This window comes from Hyperolius riggenbachi, chromosome 1 (genome assembly GCF_040937935.1).
Source record: "Hyperolius riggenbachi isolate aHypRig1 chromosome 1, aHypRig1.pri, whole genome shotgun sequence".
In the NCBI taxonomy this organism is placed as follows: domain Eukaryota; kingdom Metazoa; phylum Chordata; class Amphibia; order Anura; family Hyperoliidae; genus Hyperolius; species Hyperolius riggenbachi.
In genome coordinates, this window is record NC_090646.1 from 386,366,302 (window position 1) to 386,386,746 (window position 20,445).

At 41.4% G+C, this 20,445-nt stretch overlaps 1 protein-coding gene across 3 annotated transcripts in view; it reads left to right on the top strand.

The window, feature by feature from the left end:
* FOCAD (focadhesin) overlaps window positions 1-20,445 on the top strand; it is a 256,927-nt gene that overhangs the window by 118,092 nt on the left and 118,390 nt on the right. For all 3 annotated transcript variants that reach the window (XM_068234405.1, XM_068234403.1, XM_068234404.1), the window contains exons 10-18: window positions 2,918-3,126; window positions 5,581-5,841; window positions 12,125-12,229; window positions 15,214-15,315; window positions 16,221-16,351; window positions 16,776-16,902; window positions 18,663-18,797; window positions 18,940-18,990; window positions 19,211-19,294. In XM_068234405.1, coding sequence (XP_068090506.1) covers window positions 2,918-3,126; window positions 5,581-5,841; window positions 12,125-12,229; window positions 15,214-15,315; window positions 16,221-16,351; window positions 16,776-16,902; window positions 18,663-18,797; window positions 18,940-18,990; window positions 19,211-19,294 — 1,205 coding nt within the window. The remainder of the gene's footprint in view (window positions 1-2,917; window positions 3,127-5,580; window positions 5,842-12,124; window positions 12,230-15,213; window positions 15,316-16,220; window positions 16,352-16,775; window positions 16,903-18,662; window positions 18,798-18,939; window positions 18,991-19,210; window positions 19,295-20,445) is intronic.

The window sequence follows — 20,445 nt, forward strand, 5'->3', positions numbered from 1 at the left end:
GAATGTACAGTGCAGGGAAAGTCCTGTCCTGCTAGTCATTTCACCCAGTCTGCTTCCCTAGTTAAATGATTCAAATGATTTGGTTCAAAGATCCTGATCTTTTTTTAATGTTCCGAATCTTTTCAATGATCCGAATCCTTAAAAAGATCCGGACTTCCTATCACTAACCTGGAGCAGCTGCTTTGAGAGCTGCATAACGCAGCTCAATCTGATGTCCAACTTCAACACCACCATGCGTTGCATTAGGGGCACGTTATGCGACCATAACGTCCCCTAAAACGCAACGTCTTGGTGTGAAACCAGCCTTAAGATCCGCATCCAGACTGAAAGAACATTATATTTGTTTACATTCCACAGTTGTTACATTTGTGTGTAAACAGCTGAAAATGCTCTCTGTGAAGCTCTTTGTACTTCAAGCATGCACACAGTCCAGAACCGTTTACTAGAAGATTTTAATATATAATAAAAAGCAGCCTCAATAAAATGCATAAGCAGCTTTCAATGCAGATTAAACTTACTTAGGGAACTTGTAATTTGTAAATGGACAATATTACTTGTGCGCAAAAACAAATATGGTAACTGAATGGGTAATAAAAAGCAGGAAAACACATTTTTATTGAATGTTATGTCAGTTTCAGACCACTTTAATGTTCAGTTCATTATATAATAAATATGACTGGATATACAGAAAGAGCCTCATGCTTGTGTTGATATTAGTCATATGAGGCCTAAATTTGCATCATCTGACATTGACTACTCGTGGGACTTCACCACGCCCTTCGTACTTTTTTTTTTTATCCTACTTATTTACTTGTTACATTATTTACAAATCTTTATTTTTCTGTATAATTGTTAAACTTCTACAGGTTTTATAATACTTTTTAAAGTGGAACGATCCGCATGATACAGTCTCACATTCTCACTCTGAAGCCTCCTTCACATGGGCGTGGTGAAGTCAATGCCTGTCAGCTGCTCTCCTACACTGGTTGGGCACTTGTTAGCACTTGGTACAGAGAAACAAGTATGCAGCTAATCATGTCAGATCTGACAACAATGTCAGAAACACCTGATCTGCTGCATGCTTGTTCAGGGTCTATGGCTAAAAGTATTCGAAGCAGAGGATCAGCAGGACAGCCAAACAACTGATTTTGGCCTCAATTCATCAAGCAGTCTACCGAGCACTTAGTAAAATGTCAATTCATCAAGGCTGCTACCACATGCAAAGCTGAAATTACCGAGCACTTGTTCGGAAAATACCTTAGTAAATGTCAGCAAATTTCAATTCATCAAGGATACAGCATGCTGTATCAGTCCAATCATTAATGGCAGCTCCAAGGTGGCGAAAAACAGCTTTGAATGCCTTCCGTATGGATATCCCCATGATTGACAGGAGGAGGGAGCCAATAGAAACAGCCCCTGTCTTTTGCAAGTCTAGATGACGGATCTGATAGGACCAACAGACTTCTCCGGAGGGTCTAGCTCTTCTACCACCCTAGGCAGCGAGCAGAGAGATCATGGAACAAAAGGGGCTTCCCCTGCCTCCCTTTGATGGTTTAACATCTTAGGTTCCTGTTTGAAGATGAGGAGGAGCTAGTGAGGAAATCACCTAAGCATGGCATGTGTAAAGTCTCCCAGAAGTTATTCTAAGCTGTGGAAACTAAATAAAACGTTAAGAAAGACTAATTGACAGATTCAAAGCAAGCAGAGGCAGTACAACAATCAGCAGAAAACATGCACATCTAAAGGGATGTCTGGTTGCCTTTTACTATTGTAATGCCCTCACTGCACGGAGAATCTTGTAACAGAGACTCTTCTGCTGTTATGAACAGGTTTTTGTCAATGGGCTTAGGTAAATTACTGAATTTCTACCGCACCTGTGAAAATCTTGATTAATTTTTTATTTTTTTTTATGAAACAGCCTTTTATGAATTGAAGCCAAAGTTTAAAAGGAAATAAATATGGCAGAAAACTGGCGACAGCGGTGCGTTTCGTCCACCGCACCACATCGTACCGCCAGAAGCAGGTCTTCGGGAACACTGAGATAGTATGTGGTGTTCCTTGTCTGGCCACCAGCCAAGCAGGAAGTGATGCGCGCTTGCTGTCACTTTTTGCTTCAGTTATGCGGAAGTGCACGTAAGTATATTGCTAAAATACGCTTCCGCGCATGCGCACCGCAATCCCGCCATTTTAAAGTTCGCGTGTCACCGTAGAGTAACATGACATTCCGGTCCGATGCAGAGCAACACCAGTATGCACGTTAACGTAGTTTTGTCCTAGCGTCAGGGATGCGGTGAAAACGTCACTTCTGTCGCATTCCGCCGTACCGTGGCAGTATGAAAGTCTCCATAGACTTTCTTTGCCCGGGTGTGGGGTGCTGTAAAGATACTGCACCGCCCCTGTGTGAGAGGGCCCTTAAGGTGCCCACTAATGATAAAATGTTATTGTACTTTCTTATGTGAACTGGAGGGGTAAAATTACTGAATATACTTCACAGGGGATACCTTAGGCAGTCCCTCATATTACATAGAAGTGGTAAGCTTGTACAATCAAGATTGTATCATCAGTGGACACCTTGACTCTCAAAGCCTAATTTCCAAGGACAGCCACAGTAAGAGAAAATTAGGCAGTTTCTGAATGACTACCAGGGTACTAAGCACATATATTGGTAATTCCTTTCACTATAACACCAGGTAACAGCTGATGCAATAGCTGACCCAGAGTCCTGGGTGGACCCTTAGGGGCAGGGGTTGAGTTGTGGTCGTATCCTCTGCAACCTCTGTGCCTGCACAATTGGTATCTTGTTATTTTGGGCATCTGCTCCACTTTTGAAACAAATTTAATACCATGAGTTTTGTAATAATGTATTATCTAATTTGTGTTGTTTATAACACTGGTATCAATGACTTATTTTTCACAGTGCTTAAGATTTTAGATGTATCAGCAGAAGGGAAGGTTCCATCTATTGCCCGGGTACTGGTGATGCCATTGTTGCAAGTACTGTCATCCTCGGCTTTGGCAGACTGCTTCAGTGAGAAGGAAGGAGGATTGTCTTTGCAGCAGCTGGCTTTAACGGTTCTAAAGAAAGTACAAGATCTTGACAACAGGGAGCTGGAGATGGCGCAAATGGTAATTAAAAACCATACCACAGGGATTATAGCCAAGGCTTTACAAATTCCCCAGGAAGTTTTATATTTTAGAAGAGTACATTGTTCTGTAATCTTAATACCTAATCACAGAAGCTATTATTAATCTAAAATCCTACCTGGTTAATAAGGTAACCACAAATTTATCAACATATTGAGTCTGTTAAAGGCTTCTCAAGGGGTGGAGGGAGGGGGGGATTTTTCCACACAGCAATAGGTGTGATTTGTGCAGCTCTGAAATATTGCTGGAGGAAATAGAGATTATAGCACAGTCCAAAAATGTACGGCTTGCCAGACATCTGTCTTTCTTTGCTCTTGTTATGGGAGATTTCTCATAATTTTCTATTGCAGTGGCCATGTGTCCTCAGGATCAGAAGTGAAGACATTTCTACAGTGTAGTCTAGACAATGATAAAAACCTAAGAGAGCAAGTCAGCCCCTGTCCCTGTCTATTGAAAAGAAATAAAACAGGTTTAACTTGCATTCCCTTGGTGACAGCCTTGTTAGCAGATTCATTTCTGGTACGTACATTTTAAATATATACAGGATACCTACTTTGATTCCTGGACCTTATTCAATTCACCTTTTCGCCTAAGTTTTATCTCCTAGGATATAACGTATTTTTCGTCGTATAAACCGCATTTCCCCCCCCCCCCCCCCCAAAAAAAAGATGGGAGAAAAAGTCCCTGCATCTTACATGCCGAATACAGGCATATTCCCCCTGTATGCCTCTGTCTCCCCCTATTCCCCCCCCCCCCCCGTCTCCACTCACTCCTCCCTTGTTTCTCCTGCTCCCTCCATGTATAATTAGCAATGAATTGGTAATCGCAGACCTTTTTCTCTCATGCACACCTCCCCTAGTGTCGGCTTCTGCTGATCGAGTCATCAGCAGAAGCCAACACTAGTGGAGCTGTGCAGGGAAGAGGTCTGTGATCACCGAGGGAGCCATGGATTAGATGAAACGCACTCCCAACACTGCTAATTATACACGGGGACAGATGTGGACACACGGGGGACTGAAGGGCACACACGGAGAACAGAAGAGGACACATGGGGGACACAGGAGGACACAATAATTGGGGTAGAACATCTACAAGATGCTCCTGGAACATGGACACACCAGATTTAGTATATATTTTTTTCCTTGGTTTTTGCCCTCTAAACCTAGGTGCGTCTTATATTCTACCCAATTCACTGCGCTGATAGGTACAGTTGAGGAACACTCCGATTAAACAAGAGGTGGTGCGCTATCTAAAATACTTCAATAAAGCCTAAAACATATACACATGAGACTGCACAACATCCCTGATATAAGTCCTGCTTGTATACAAGATGCGATATCCTGAGGTAAATATCAACACTTATCAAATGTCCTTTTAGCCAGCTTTTCAGTGGAGTAATAGCTTGCTAGTAGCCTTGATTATAATCAAGGCTATTCGCTATAACAAATAGCGTGCGTTACCAGAGTTAACATGCCTTATCAGAGTTAATGTGCCTTATCAGAGTAGCATAGCGAGCACTACGAACCTTATGCCTGCTAATTGGCAATGACGAGAGCTCCACTCGTCCTGCCCTGAGTCCCTGTAGGTCCAATCACTTTAAAGGACATTATCTCCACACTTTGATGACTTTCAAGTGACAAGCAGCCTATTAGGCCAATCAAAGTGCGGAGATAATGTCCTTTACATTGGTTAGACCCGCAGGGGCTCAGGGCAGGACGAGTGGAGCTCTCGTCATTGCCAATTAGCAGGCATAAGGTTCGTAGTGCTCGCTATGCTACTCTGATAAGGCACATTAACTCTGATAAGGCATGTTAACTCTGATAAGGCACGCTATTTGTAAGGCTACGTTTCCACTCTAGCGTGACATTTTCGCCTGCAAAAAATAGTGTAACATTTTTCTGATTGGTGAAAATTTGCATGTAAATTTGTATGCGTTTTTATGCGAATTTTCGTACGTGAAAATTTGCATAAGTTAAATATACATAATCTGCTTAGTAACAGCTTAGTCGTGACTGCTGACTATTCCCTGTCACCATGGATCTAATGCGAATTTTCGCGCAAATAACGTGAAAATTCGCATTACCTATACGAAGCATTGTACGCGAATCGTACGCGATGTCCGAAAATATGATGCAGGACCTCAGATTTTTTTCACGCGTACAAACGCTAACGAAAATTCGCATGAAGTGGAAACGGCTGCATTGACTTACATTAGTAGTTTTCAAATCTATACGAATTTTCTGAGCAAAAAAACTGACACAAAACGCACAAGTGGAAACATAGCCTTATACTGAATCAACCCCAAAGTGTCAAACTCTCAACATACAGCTGTTTCGATAAACAAAAATTAATTCCTATAAGATTTCAGGCTAATGTAACATTACTCAGAACAAAACTTCAGATTGACATTTAATTTTGTGTTCCTTTTAATTCCAGGCTGAAGTAATGTTGCCTTTTCCTATTTCAAGCTGGCACTGTACATTGACAGTTGCATTAAACGTTTTAAGGAATTTTAAAGAAGATGGTAGCATTGCTCGCAGTTGGCTGTCTTCTGTGTCTTCGGTGCTGCCATTCACCACTTGTGTTCCTCCGCATGTATCACTGCTTCTGGGATATCTTCTCATTCAAGAATCAGGACAAATCTTGTGCAAAGCACTTCAAGTCACCAGTGAAGTCGCAAAGGCTGACCCTTCTCAGGTAGTTAACGTTTCTACCTCCATGGAACTTATTGTTCTCCTCCTGTAACTGGTAATTATGAAGAAGGAAGGTTTTCCATGATGAGAGAAACACAGGGGTGCTGCTTAGCTTTTTGTGGCCTCCACCCATCAGAGGCCCCTTCTCCCATTATAATAGGAAGTGCCCCCCCACTCCACAATAGGTAGTCTTCAAGTATAGGTAGGCAGTGCATAGTAACTGTGTGGCACACTTCAGATGCAGGAAATGAGCAATTACCTTACTTCTGCATCTGAAGAGTACCCCATGATCACTACACCGCTCACCCCTCTGTTCACATTTTTGCTGATCTGAGGTCTGTGTGTGAGTGACGGGAGGCAATGATGGTCGCAAGTCACAGGGCAGCCTGGCAGCATGGGAGGCCCCTGCTGTAGGTGTAGCCCCAAGAGGCCTCTTGGCTCGCCTGGGCATCACACCCAATATTTAAATTTTGAAAATCATTGACCTAACTCAATTCATGCAATAAAGTTTAGAAATTCATAGCAGATATCAGCAGTGCAGTAAAGTTATTACCATTACTAGTGCGGGGGAGCATCGGCCTTTAACTCAGTAGGGCCACATGCGTTACCACGATAATGTGTGTTTCGCTAATGTAATGTGCTAATGGGTTGCCAGCCAGTCCTCCCCCTGCCCTAGTATTGGTAAAGTTGCTGTGTGCTCCCTGAGCACAATAACTTTACAAGACTTGAGTGCATCAGGCCTATAGTAACAAAACTGAGGCTTCGCATAGGCAGGGAGACATAAGCATGTTAGGTTAGGAGACTTCCTATCTTCTCTGTTGGATCTGCTATTCTGCACCTCCGGTTGATGAATGGAAGCAGCACATAAGGGCTGGTTCGCATGGGCTTCTGCTGAGCTTCTGCTTAGCGTTTCGATCAAACGCTGTGTTTTGTTTTTTTTAAAGAATGCCAGCATTTAACAGCTTAGCTTTTAATGGCTTTTGAAGGCTTTTAATGGCTTTCAGGAGAGCGTTGCACTTTCTGGGTTTTTGGTGGCTTTTGCAGAAAGTATATGGAAAGGCTGGGCTTTTATGGGCTTTTTTTGGCTTTTTATGGGCTTTCATTGGCTTTCAGTGACGTTTGCTCGCTTTCAAACGCCTTCTAGAAGCTGCATGTTTCTTTTGAGATGAGACTAGACGCTGGGATTAACTGCCAGGCTTTCATGAAAACCTGCAAAAGCTTGTACTAAACGCTCTCATTCACTTGCATGGGAGAGCGGTAGATCCCTAAAAACGTTAATTTTAAAACGCTGCATTTAATGCCAGCAAAACGTCCGTGTGAACCAGCTAGAGATGAAGCCCTTCCTATCCTGACCCTGTCCTTAGCCTGACCCTGTCCTGCAGAGATTCTTACCTAAGCATCTCATTAGGCTGTCAGATCACGGTGAGATCAGGATTTTGCAGGGTTACTCAATAGTCATGCTGATTATCCCCAAAAAATACTTGGCTTGACCTGGCTGCACCAGAAAATAGTTCTGCTGAATTAATACAAATATGACGTTTGATTTGTCACTACTGTATGTGTACAGTAGATAGTCTTTCACTGATAATATTTTAGTAAAATCTGTTGTCTTGTAGAGCCTCCGTGGCAGGCACTTAGTAACAGACTCCTGCACATTTAGTTATTTGATGCAGTTTTACTTAGTAGACATTGATTTGAATCCTGTGTGAATTTGTGTTTATTTCCTCCTAGTGCCATGAAATTCACTGGCACCTATTCTGCACTCTACAGCTAATTAGTCTCTATTGTCAGTGCACTCCATTCTCAGTCAGCATGTTATTATTTTCTTCCCAGGAACTGTATTTTCACACCCATTGACTAAAGCAATGGACAGTGGAAAATTACATGCAGTTAAAAGACAGAGGAGCCAATGTAGGGATAAAACACACTTTCATGATATTAATTAGACAGATGACCTAGCTGCTGAATATTTAGGGATGAGATGGGGATGCAAAATGCCCCTAGTTGCTTAGCAACGTGCTTCACCATCTCCTGAGCAGTCCACTTATGCCTGAAACTAATGATTCGTCCTGTGCACTTATGCAGCTGTTGGATAATTCAGGGCTTGCAAGTGTCTGCAGTTTACCCCTTCCCATCCATGGTTACTTCTGGGATTGCTGGAATGCATGCTGGGGCTTTTCATGATAAATGCAGTCCCCTTGTCACACTGCTGGTGGCATTGTTCTTTTGTTGGACAACATGTCTGTCAGTGCTAATGTTTATGTTGACCCGCTAGCTTTAAACTGGCTGAAGAAGAACTGTTCTTGTTTCTGCTGCTCATTTTAAACAATGAGATTTCTTGTATTACTTTTATATATAGAATTAGAAAAGTAAAAAGCAAGTGGTTTTGTCTTATGATTAACAAGCGCAGTGTTTCTATCGGACAGTTGCACCAATAAGTCCCTAAGCGTAAAACTTATTAAAATATTTATAGAACAAAACAAAAGTAATATACTACAGCAGTACAGAAACACATATTAATTCATATGTATTAAACATATATTCCATTTATAATCCTCACCCTTCAGTGAGTAATACCCTCATCTGTCTGCAGATACTTTGTGAAACCATCCTACATACCATAGTTCCATAAACCGTACATATTAGTAATCTGATAACAAGATGGGTGAATAGAGGTCTAACAGGCAGCACTGCAAAAGCTATTGATGCAGCACCTGAGACTGAATCCATCACTGCAGACAGGGATTATTGAAGGAGAAATGAAAGCTACTGCGGACACTAAACAGTTATTCTTGCCTCTGCAGTCTTCTGGATAGAACCATGTTTATACTAGAGATTATAGCAGGGTTACACTTTAAGGCTAGGTTCACAGTAGGCGTTGCGTTCCCAGTAACAGCAGGAACGGAAAAGTGCACCGTACATTATCCGTGTCTTGCGTGGTATACAGTGACGCATACAGTCAGTGAAAAGTAGACTTCACTGTTAACGCGCACATTTTGCGGTAATGCACTGTATGCAGTGCATTGGGATACTGCACGCTGGAATGCCGTATCTCATTCACTGCACTGTGAACAATGCACAGCTGGTGCATTGCAGTGTGACAAGCTACACACCGTTATGCTGCATCTCACCCACCACACTGTGAACATTGCACAGCTGGTGCATTGCAGTGTGGCAAGCCACACACTGTTATGCTGCATCTCGCCCACCGCACTGTGAACATTGCTTAGGTGGTGCATTGCAGTATGGTAAGCCACACATTGTTATGCTGCATCTCACCCGCCACACTGTGAACATTGCACAGGTGGTGCATGCAGTGTGGCAAGCCACACACTGTTATGCTGTATCTCACCCTCCACACTGTTAACATTGCACAGGTGGTGCATTGCAGTGTGGCAAGCCACAGCGTTCTGCTGCATCTCACCCGCCGCACTGTTAACATAGCACAGGTGGTGCATTGCAGTATGGTAAGCCACACACTGTCATGCTGCATCTCACCCGCCACACTGTGAACGCTGCGCAGGTGGTGCTTTGCAGCAAGCCAAACGGTTATGCTGCATCTCACTCGCCACACTGTGAACATTGCACAGGTAGTGTATTGCAGTGTGGCAAGCCACACACTGTTATGCTGCATCTCACTAGCCACACTGTGAACGCAGCGTTCTGGTGGTGCAGTGTGGTAAGCCACACACTGTTATGCTGCATCTCACTCGCTACACTGTGAAGGTCGCACAGGTGGTGCATTGCAGCATGGTAAGCCGCATGCCATCACCCGGTGCACTGTGAATATTGTACAGTAGCTGCTGTAAACGTAGCCTTAGGCAATACTTGGAGTTTAGTCAAACCAGAACCTATTCCAAAAGTCAATTGTAAAAGAAAAGGAATTTCTCATGAAATACTCTTCTCTTGTACAAATAAATAGTATGTGTGGAGTTTTCTTTGTGAGAAAAATATAAGCATTGCCTAAGGCTAGACATCTATAAAACCAGTAATAATACAGAAAATGCAAATGCTTCATTTTTAATTTGTCAGCGATCTATCTGAAATATATTTTTAAAATGTGTTTTTTTTTTTCATTAAACAAAGGTTCGTTTATTGAAAATAGTAGAGTAACATACAAAGTACGGTGTCACAATGTATACAGCAAAATACAGTAGTAGTACTATATAGTTCAGAAGAATGTTCTTGCAATAGTCATAAATACAGCTGGAATGTTTAAAGAAGGTTTGTGCACATCTTTTTTTTTTAATAAAGAGGGGGGAAAAAAAACAGTGCAAACTATTTACTTGCATCCTGTCATTTGTTATTCGTGAAAGACATGTAAAGGTGTACATAGGAATTATGAAGGGGTAGCCCTTCACAGATCTGTTTGTGTTTAATATTGGCATAAAGGGGGAAAACAAAACATTTATGGTAAAGAACCCCATTTTATGAATGTAGAGGATCCCGGAAGCAGGGTGAGACAAGAATACCTGTTTTAATTTACATAGGTGGGTTTTTCAGCCATCTATCCCAGATTTGGTTAAACTTATTGGGGCATTTTCTGTGTTTGTATACAAGTTGCTTGTATGGTAAAGAGTTTTTTATTTTGGATTTCCACTCTATCAGTGTTGGACTAAGTGGAGACATCCACCGGAAAGCTACGCATTGCTTGGCAATGAATAAGGTCTCTATCAGGAATGTTTTCTCAAATTTGTTTATATCTTCAGGTATAATGTTTAGGATACACATTTTAATGTCTAGGGTGGCCGGGGAGCCCATACGATCATGTAGAAAGTCCACTACCTGCTTCCAAAATGCCTCCACGGGGGGGGGGGGGGGGGGGGGCATTGCCACAACATATGTAAAAAGGAGGGTTCTTTCTTGTTACACTTTGGACAGTTGGGTGAGGTTAAGGGGGAGAACTTGGCAATTCGGGAAGGCAGCATGTAGCTTTGATGTACAGTGTACAATTGCGTAAGTTTATCTCTGATACATGGTGAAACTGATTTAGTGGCCATTAGACATTCCTCCCATTCCTCTTCATCAATATCCACCTCAATTGCAGTCCATTTTTCATATGCTTTATCTGCTATGGGTTGAGATTGATGTTGAGCCATGAGCGAATATAAGAGGCCAATATGATGTTGTATAGGGCCATCTTTGATACTTTCTAAAATAAGAGAAGTGCCAGTCTGGGGCAGACCGGATGGAAATTGAGCTTTTATGGCATGGGTTAGTTGTAAATACATAAAGTGGAATGTTTCTGTTAAAGCATATTGCTCCTTTAAGTGTGAAAATGGTGGGATTTGGGAGCCTTTCAAGACTTGACCTAAATATACAATCCCTTTGTCTGCCCATAGCCTAGTGTTTTGGAGTTTGCAAAGTTCTGGCAGACAAGGGTTTTCCCATAGTGGAGTGTAGAATTCCCATGTGTTAGAAGGGACAAGTGTACAAGCTCTGTTCCAAATCTTAGTCGCCTGGACCAAAATGGTGTTATGTGGGTCCTGCTGTTGCAGGGTGTGTTTTAATAGAGCAAAGGGTAGATTACATAGTTTATTGGTATTGTCAAAGCCTAGTAATTGAGGGGCATATGGAGAATCGTCAATGAACCAATTTGCCATGTGTTCCAGTTGTGATGCTACATAGTACCACAAGGGGACAGGTAGTGCCATGCCTCCAAGGTCAGAAGGACACTGGAGAATACTATGCTTGAGTTTGGCCCGAGATTTGTTCCATACAATGGATAATATAAATGAATTAAGTTTTTTAAAGAAGGATATGGGGATGTACACCGGGGAGTTGTGGAGAATGTATAATATTTTAGGCATAAGCACCATTTTAATTAAATGTATACGTCCTGCTACTGATAAGGGTAATTTTGTCCAGTCGACCAGCTTGTTCTGAGCCAGGGATAATAGTGGAGCCACATTATCTTTATAGTAGAAGGAGGGGTTTGCCTGTATTACAACACCCAGATATTTAAATGATGTGGTAATCTCTAGAGGACATGGAAGGCCTTCTTTTGATACTGATGGGGTATCTATGCCCAAAATAGCGGACTTGCTCCAGTTTATTGATAATCCTGAGTACTGGCCCATTTCAGTTATTGTCTCGTATGCAGCTTTTAGAGAGGAATGAGGGTCCTCTAGATACAGAATTGTATCGTCCGCGTATTGACTAATCTTTTCTTCTACATCGTGAATACGGAGACCTCTGATTAATGGTTTTTTTTTAAAATGTGTTTACTCATGACCTTCGTTTGAAAGTAATATGTGGATTTCCTAACTCATTATGGTGCATTTTAGGTTCCTTACTTGGTACCAGTGTTGATGTTCAGACTTGGACGTCCCTTGGAGCCTGAAATATTACGGGAAATTTTGTATGCTCTTCCCACTCTGGGGACACACAAGGTGCCTATGTTATTTCTGTTTATAATATCATTTTAAGCAAAAATGTCATGGATGATACTTGCAGATGTGCGGAACACACAATAAATCCATTACTTATGTGTTCCCCAACCTCAGACACAGCAGTTTAGAAATGGTTTCCTATTGAAAATGTAGACAAATCCTATACATATCAGTAAAGGGTCGTTCACACATGTCCTTGTATTTAATCCCTGCAATTATTTGCATGCACCTATTTTTAAAAAAAAAAAATTGTGCAAAGGTTTGTGTGTGTCTTTGTTTTTTTTTCTTGTGCATTTATATGCAAAACTCCATCTAGTTTACTGCAAATTTCATGGGTTTGTTCTTTGAAGTGATTATGGTGGTAGTGGGACTAATCTGTTGGAGCTGGAGGACTAATCTGAGGTGGGACTAATCTGTTGACTGAAATTGTATTCTAAGAGTTCAAGAAAATAATGCTTACACTGTAGTAGTTTTCGCTGTTTTAAGTTGAAGAGTTCTGTGCTGTGGCTAACAGCAAATTGTTTCTGTAAGTAAGGATAAAAATGCATAGAAGTATAGATTATAAAACCTTAGGGTAGTGTTGTTGATCTCAGCAGTATATACTGCAAGACAAAATGGATAGCGAACATCTGTTTCTGTTAAGAACAGAAGACATTAGGAAAGGGCTGTGGCAGGCTCCCTTTAAGCTACTGAGGAAACATACATTAATTGAAATTTTGGCCTTTCTCCCAGTGTTATCCCACCCATGCTTCTGTATCCACAAAGTTAGGACCCGTTAATATAGCATATTTGAGGGGAAAACATATTAAAAAATACCTTTATTTATGACCCTAAATTGCTGTCATGTGAATTTAGCATATCTCACCAGCACATCTGTCTGTGAGTATCCTCATAACTTCTCCCTTCCCTACTGATTGTTTGCTTTTCCACCCTTATAACAAAAGCAGGGAGACTTAAAGAGAAACTCCGACCAAGAATTGAACTTTATCCCAATCAGTAGCTGGTACCCCCTTTTACATGAGAAATCTATTCCTTTTCACAAACAGAACATCAGGGGGCGCTGTATGGCTGATATTTTTTCTGAAACCCCTCCCACAAAAAAATTCTGAATACGTACTCCTGGCAGTTTCCTGTCTGTGAGCCTTGCTGAATTGTGGGAAATAGCTGTTTACAGCTGTTTCCAACTGCCAAAAAAGCATGCAGCAGCTACATCACTTGCCAGCAGTAAAAATGTCACCATATAATAGTCAGAATGTAAATCAGGGATTTAAAAGATTTTACAATGGGCAAACACTGACTAAATCATTTATACATAATTATTGTAAAAATGAAGAATAATTATTGTAAAAATGTATTACCGTACATTATTTTCACTGGAGTTCCTCTTTAAGGCACGTACACACGTCCAACTTTTCCGACCAACTTGTCATCCATCTTGTTGTTTGAACGACAAGTTGGACGTGTGTACGAGTAGTTGAGCGACGGATAAAAGCTGTTTTGCCCGATCTGCTTGGTGGATCAGTTGGACCAACTGTCGTTCAAACGACTTTCAGGTCCTTACGTGTATACAAACAACCATCGTCGTTTGACCAACTAATACGTCGGCGCATACGCATAGAGGTGCAGGATGCCAGGATTTCTATCAACATGATTATGCACGTCTTTCATGACTGAACGTCCAATCTGTCAGACGACATGTGAATTAGTTTGTTGGCTGCTTTGTTGAGCATGTGTACGTTACGTCGAAATGACGTTGTTTGCCTGACAAGTCGTTCAAACGGCTGCTCCAAACGACAATCAAAAAAAAAGAAAGCCCAAACCTATTCAAAGGGTAGTGACATGATGAGATAAACATATACACATATGATACTAGCCCATATGATACAGCCTTATCAATCCCTGCGATGTACTGATGAGGACCAAAAGTCCAAAACAGGCTGTCTACATATGGGTTTGATATGGCTGTGTAAAACTTAAAGCTATAGGCTTGCTATACACCAGCGGTTCTGGAAGCTTGCTTGGCTTAACAAGGGCGAAAAGGGATAATGTGCATATTTAGTAGTAGTGCATTGTGGGTAATCACAAATGTTCATTTATAACTGAATTATTGCAAATTTCCTTCTGTTTTAAGAAGGCAATTACACCAAGAAATTATGTGAAGTCCCTTTCTGTTTTACAGTATATAAAGAGTTAAAATACTTAAGTTGTTATCTATGCAAAAGAGCTCCTCTGAGCTAGTTGGCCAACTTGGGTCAAACTCAGTCTCATCTTCTGAAGTGAAGAAATCCCGAAAGTATAGTATGCAAAAATAGCTGGCTCAGGCATATAGCTATAAATCAATGCTGTAAATGATGCATTTGGCCCAAAATCAATGAAAACGGGCTATCGCACCAGATGGAAGACATTGCTTGATCGGTGTCGGGTCAGGAATGCAGCGTTCGATTTGTGGGGCAACCGATGTGCAGAGCGTACACTAACCTGTCCACCAGTGCTCCTCCTCCTGTGTCCCGTGTCTTCTCTCCTTCACTGGCAAGTGCTCCTCCCTGTGTTCTCTCTGCATTACCTGTGTCCTATGACAAATACAAGAGACCCGGCGTGTACATGTTCATACCACCGGGCCTTTAGTGTTTGTCATGGGATACAGGTAATGGAAAGAATGCACAGGTTGGAGCGGCGATGGAAAGAAGACACAGGAGTAGGTGCACCAGTAGATAGACGAGTGGGAGCTCTGCTACCATATGGGACAGACCTGGGGGGCCCGGCAGGCATTGCACACCTCCACACATTTTCAATAGGTTTCTTACTGAAATCTATTTAAAATCTCTGTACAGTGTGTGAAAGGATTGGATCTTTCTCTGATCAGATTTGATCTGAGGGGGATCTATCTGATGTTCGAAGCTGGAGGCTATCTAGTGTATTACACTAACACAGGGTTAATAATTAATGATTACATGAGATTAACTGTTCCCCTTCTCAACAACCAGGTTTGTGTGCCACAGATCCTCCGATCCTTGCAGATGATTGGTAATGCAGCAAAGCTCCAGCCACTTGCCTTGCGTCTTATGACATCTTTATGGGAGAAGCAGGTAACTGGAAAACGGTGATGTGTACTGAGAGGAACATCTATTGTTAGTATACTCTGCTCCATTTTTAGTTTTGGTTGTTAAAAAGATGCCTAAAACCCTAGTTACGCCACATCATTTTTGTTAATCTATATAACAGTAAAAGTAGTATTATTTATAAATGTTTTCTCCATTTTTAAATCTATTTGAAATACATGACAATCAGCTCCTCAAGTTCTATTTTCTGTAGAGACTACCGTGCAATTTTATTACGACGCTCCTGGACTGACTTTTCCCCCTATTACTGTATCACCCACATGTGGTAGTTGGGGACTTGCTGGTAGGGAACAGAAGCCTGGCTTTCCCGTTGTGCACAGACCACTTATTATGTAATTAAAAACCAAAATATTTACCAAACCGTCAATACGGAGTTACCTTTTCTTCCTGCATTATTTGGAGTTTGGTGGGGCCAGGTGATCTGTTCTGTGCTGGGGAAGGAACTCCTACTCTACTGGCAGCAAGGAGCTACAAGTCCGAGGTAGGATCCAGGTATTTTAAAAGAGAATTTACACTTGCTAAAAAAATTGCCATAAACCTGTCAGGGATACACACTGTTTTGCAATTGATTAAAAAAAAAATTGCATGGCAATTTTTGTTGCCTGAGATAAACAACCATAAGACATTGCATCCTGTATCTATCAGAAGTAACATCCACATCTTTTTTGCGGATGTCACCCATCCATATTTCCAGCAACGGGAATGATGGGGAAATTCCAGAATTTATTGCTGGTGTGAATGAAGCTTTACACGTCTGAGACAAGTTTTCTCCAAATTATACTGTACTTGGGAGAACAGAAGGGAAAAAATATTGATTACTTTGGGTCAATGCTACAAATGCTCTAAGCAAGAAATGTGCAATTTTATTACAGGACAGAGTCTATCCAGAACTGCAAAAACTTATTGCAATAGCCAATTCCCAATGCTTATCAACTGGCAAAGAAACTCAGTGGGAGAAAACTGTAGCAAAAGCAGCAACTATCCGTGATATCTGCAAACAAAGGTAATATTGACAGACAGTTTTTTTTTTTTTTTCCTTCCCTATCAACCATTTCACCCGCTGCCATTTCACATTAAGTGGAGATCTTGCTATTGCTGAATTGCTGAATAGCATTTCACTGTATGTTGCATTCTGTCTTATATAATGCATTACGTGCATTGACCATAACAGACCATGAGCAGTTATCAGTTGAACTATTAATGCGGTACAGCTATTATAACCAGTCACACATCAGTGGCAGCAATTAAGAGTTGGTAAAAGGATTGTTAAAGAACAAAAAAATAACCACACTGTGCATCTATATGTACTGCAGGTCCTCAAAGGTAGCTACTTAGTGCAACACGGATTGTTGATGTGGTGGTGCCATATTGAATAATCCATTGTGTACGACGGTGCAAATACCTATATTTTGTTTCTAAACCCACAGGCCGTATCCACATGCTGCAGACATGTTGGCTGCCATCACTCAAGTCCTGACTGAATGCCCCAAACCTGACCAGGCCACTCCAGTTGCTCTGGTATTGCAGGGCCTTCATGCTCTTATCCAAGCTGAGGTTAGTGAATGTGGATTTTCTAACACTAATAATTTTCCTGATATAATTTTAACTTCTAGATTGGTTAAGTGGACACAAGCTCCACCACGAAGTCTCCTTATTCCAGTTTCACACCATATAATCCTGATACATGATTTGGGGGGAGAACATCATACTTTTTTTTTTTTTTTTTTTAATATGGACTTAACACATTTGTTATGTTATCACTTTGGTTTAACCAGAATCCAAGAATATTTACACAGATTACGATGTTTTGGAGCTGAAATCCACGAAAACAAATAAAAGCATATGGTAATTGAAGCACATTGACATGTACTGTCTTGTTAAAAAATTGCAGTTTTTGTTCACACTGTCTTGTGATTCACACAGTTCACCTACTTAAGAGCCAGTTCACACAAGCTTCTGTGCGTCACTAAACGATGCAGCCGTGTTGCTCGCTTTAGCGCTGCTCACTTTACTGCCGCCCATTTCAGGGAATTTGCCATCGTATGTGCAAATTCTGCATTCTATGCCAATTTTTCCCATCAGTTCATTTATTCCTGGAAACTTAAGTGCTGTGCTTCTATATCCCCCTGCAGGGCTCATAAATGTTGAACGACGGGAAGGACCACCGAAGGCTGCCAAATGCTTCTCTGCTCACTAGCAGAAAAGCATTTGAGTGTGTACCGGTCCTTAAGCACACCTGATCTGAGGCAAAGCTACCTAAGGTAAGCACAGAGATATGTTCATGCAGGATCTACATACCTCTGTGTTGCCCATTTATTTCTACATTCCTCCCGGTCCCTGTTATCACTTTTTTAAAAATCAGAGTTTTGTCTAAAGTCAGATCTTCAGAGAGGAAGAGGCAGGCTTGCAGCTATGTTCCCTCCTATCGTCTTTCCATTCCCTCCTCTTCCTCAGCCCATTCACTCCCCTTAAAAGTAGGGAATGGAAGGGTGATGAGAGGGAACCTTGCAGCAAGCCTGCCTCTTCCTGTCTAAAAAATTGGCTTTAGCCAAAAGTCAAATTTTTCAAGGGGTGATGACAGGGACCAGGAGAAATGAGTAATAGACAAAGCACAGAGGTATGTGGAATCAGCATTACTACACCTCTGTGTAGTAATGCTATCTGTCTTGGGTGGCTTTGCCTCGGGTCAGGTATTCTTTAACAACTTACCTTAGCTATGTGTACTTTAAATGGACAATCCAGGAAGGTAAATTTACAGAAAGGAAAGTATTCAGTTTTCACTTTACTGGCACACTTGTGGTGTCATGTTTTGGGAATTGGCCATCACACAGAACCAAGTGGTGCCAACCTTCTTATTGAGAGAGCTCTAAGCTCTATTGGAATAGTCAGATATTTTGCCCTGTGGATCCCCTGAATGGCTTTTGACATGTTTATTTTGTTTTTTTACAGCTAATTGTACGAGAAAACATTATTAAACATACATGCACGTAATATTTTTGTTTCTGTGCTTATATCAGCCGTTGACATACATTTTAAAGCCCTGATGGAGAGGAGGTTTGTGATGGACCAAGGATATGTTAAACTATCTTAAGACATTAGATGATTGTCACATCATTTAGCTGTTTGTGGTTGGATTAGTCGAAAATGTATGTCTGTCCCAGCCCTGTCAGTCTTCTAGAGCTGACACTGCTCTATTCATTAATAAACCATCAGGCTGCATTGAATAATTCTGCATGTCAACTCACTGCCCATACAATTCTATGGGCCTGCTCACAGTACTGCATTGTAACTGATCGTGTCATTCTCATCTTCAGGTAGTGGACATTCGTTCAACCTGGGCAGCTCTGTCTCCAAAGCTGGGCTGTGACAGCCGTGTTCTTGTGCTTAAAGTGTTACACGAAATCTTTGCCTTGGTTCCCTCCTTAACTGTTAAGACAGAAGACTATGAGGTAGGCTAATGTTTCTGAGAACCTCTTCAGTGTTTTGTCTGCAATAAAGGCTTGTTTATTTTCAGCATTTTGGGTTGTTTTTTATTCCTTGGACAGATGCTTGGAAAGACTTATAGGTAAACCACTTTTTATTTCCCCACAGAAGTTTAAAGTTGAAGTCATCAGTATCCTCTGGAGTCACACACAGAATAAAGTAAGAAGTACCTGATGTATATGCATGTAATTATCTTTATGTATTTTCATGAATGATTGTACAGATTTGTGAATGTATGTAAACTTGTGTGAGCAGTTCTAGTAATCCTTTGGATAACTTTTATTTTAGCCCCGTTTGTTAGTCAATCATTCAGTTAAACATACAGAATATGTGAGATAAACTCTTCTTCAAGATGCTTCTTCTTGTTGTTGTCTGATAGGAGCCAGCAGTGTGCAGGTCTGCATACAAGGCACTCTGTGAGTTTGGCTCTGATGAACACACTATCCTTCATCTGCCTCAGCAGGTGAGTTTGGCATTTCTTACTATTTGTCCGAAGATCCAGGCTGAACAACTAAAGAATTTGAACTTTGCAGGCAACGTTAGAGTGTAAATGATTTATAGAGATGGTCAGTGATATAGAAATTATTCTGGCTTGCATGCAATTTTTATGTAGCTTGGAATTGAGATAATCAAAAGTATCTGGATTGCCCCAGTTCCAAGTTGCATACAATTTGCATTAAGCTTGCTTTAAAGTCAATCTCATGCATCTCATTTACCATCTCTAATGATTAGGTTGATTAGACAATTACTGTAGGTACAAAAGGGTTGCATAGTTATTTGGGTTAAAAAAGATACATGTCCATGGAGTTTAACTAGAAAATGAGGTACAACTGTAGCCTGCACCTTCACATATATCAGTTGATCCAGAAGAAGACAAAAAAAACCTTACAAGGCATGGAGCAATTAGCCCTACAAAGAAAACATTCCTTCCATGTGGAGTACGCCATGAGCATCCTCAGCGACTGGCAGCTCAGAGATTCTGCCTGTGAAGTGCACTTCGGGGTGCCGAATGCATGTCGTGAGTTGTACTCCGTAGATGTGAGTACAGATGTTCTACATCTCCAGGTCTGCATTGCGGCATCTGGAAGCACATTCCAGAGGCGGAATCTCTGAACTGCCAGTCACTGTGGATGCTGATGGCGCACTCCACATGGATGGGGGGCTAGAGAAACAGCTTCCCATAGGTAAGGCACTGCCCCCGGCCCCCCAACAACACACCGGATTAGGAACCTCACTTATGAAAAGGTTCATTGTAAAGAAGAAATATGTATTCTGGGTACTCAGTGCACTTAAGGCCCTGATTATCATTTTTGAGCTTGGCCAACAAAGGGCCATTTTGCACTAAAAATCTTAAACTCACCACGATGGGCAAGTTTTCAGTTTTGCGTGTGTTTCGGTGACCTGAGATTATCAGACCATCTTGTCATCGCCTGTTTGCACAGCTGTTGATATAATGTCTTCATTACTGTAACCAGCCACTACAGCTAAACGGGGAACTTATTTTTATCCATTATGTATAAGAGCCTTCAGTATTGCAAATGGTCAGAGTTGTCTCTTGACATTGCAGTGGGTTGTTCAGCTCAATTTATTGTATTGGAAATCTACCAGCACTGC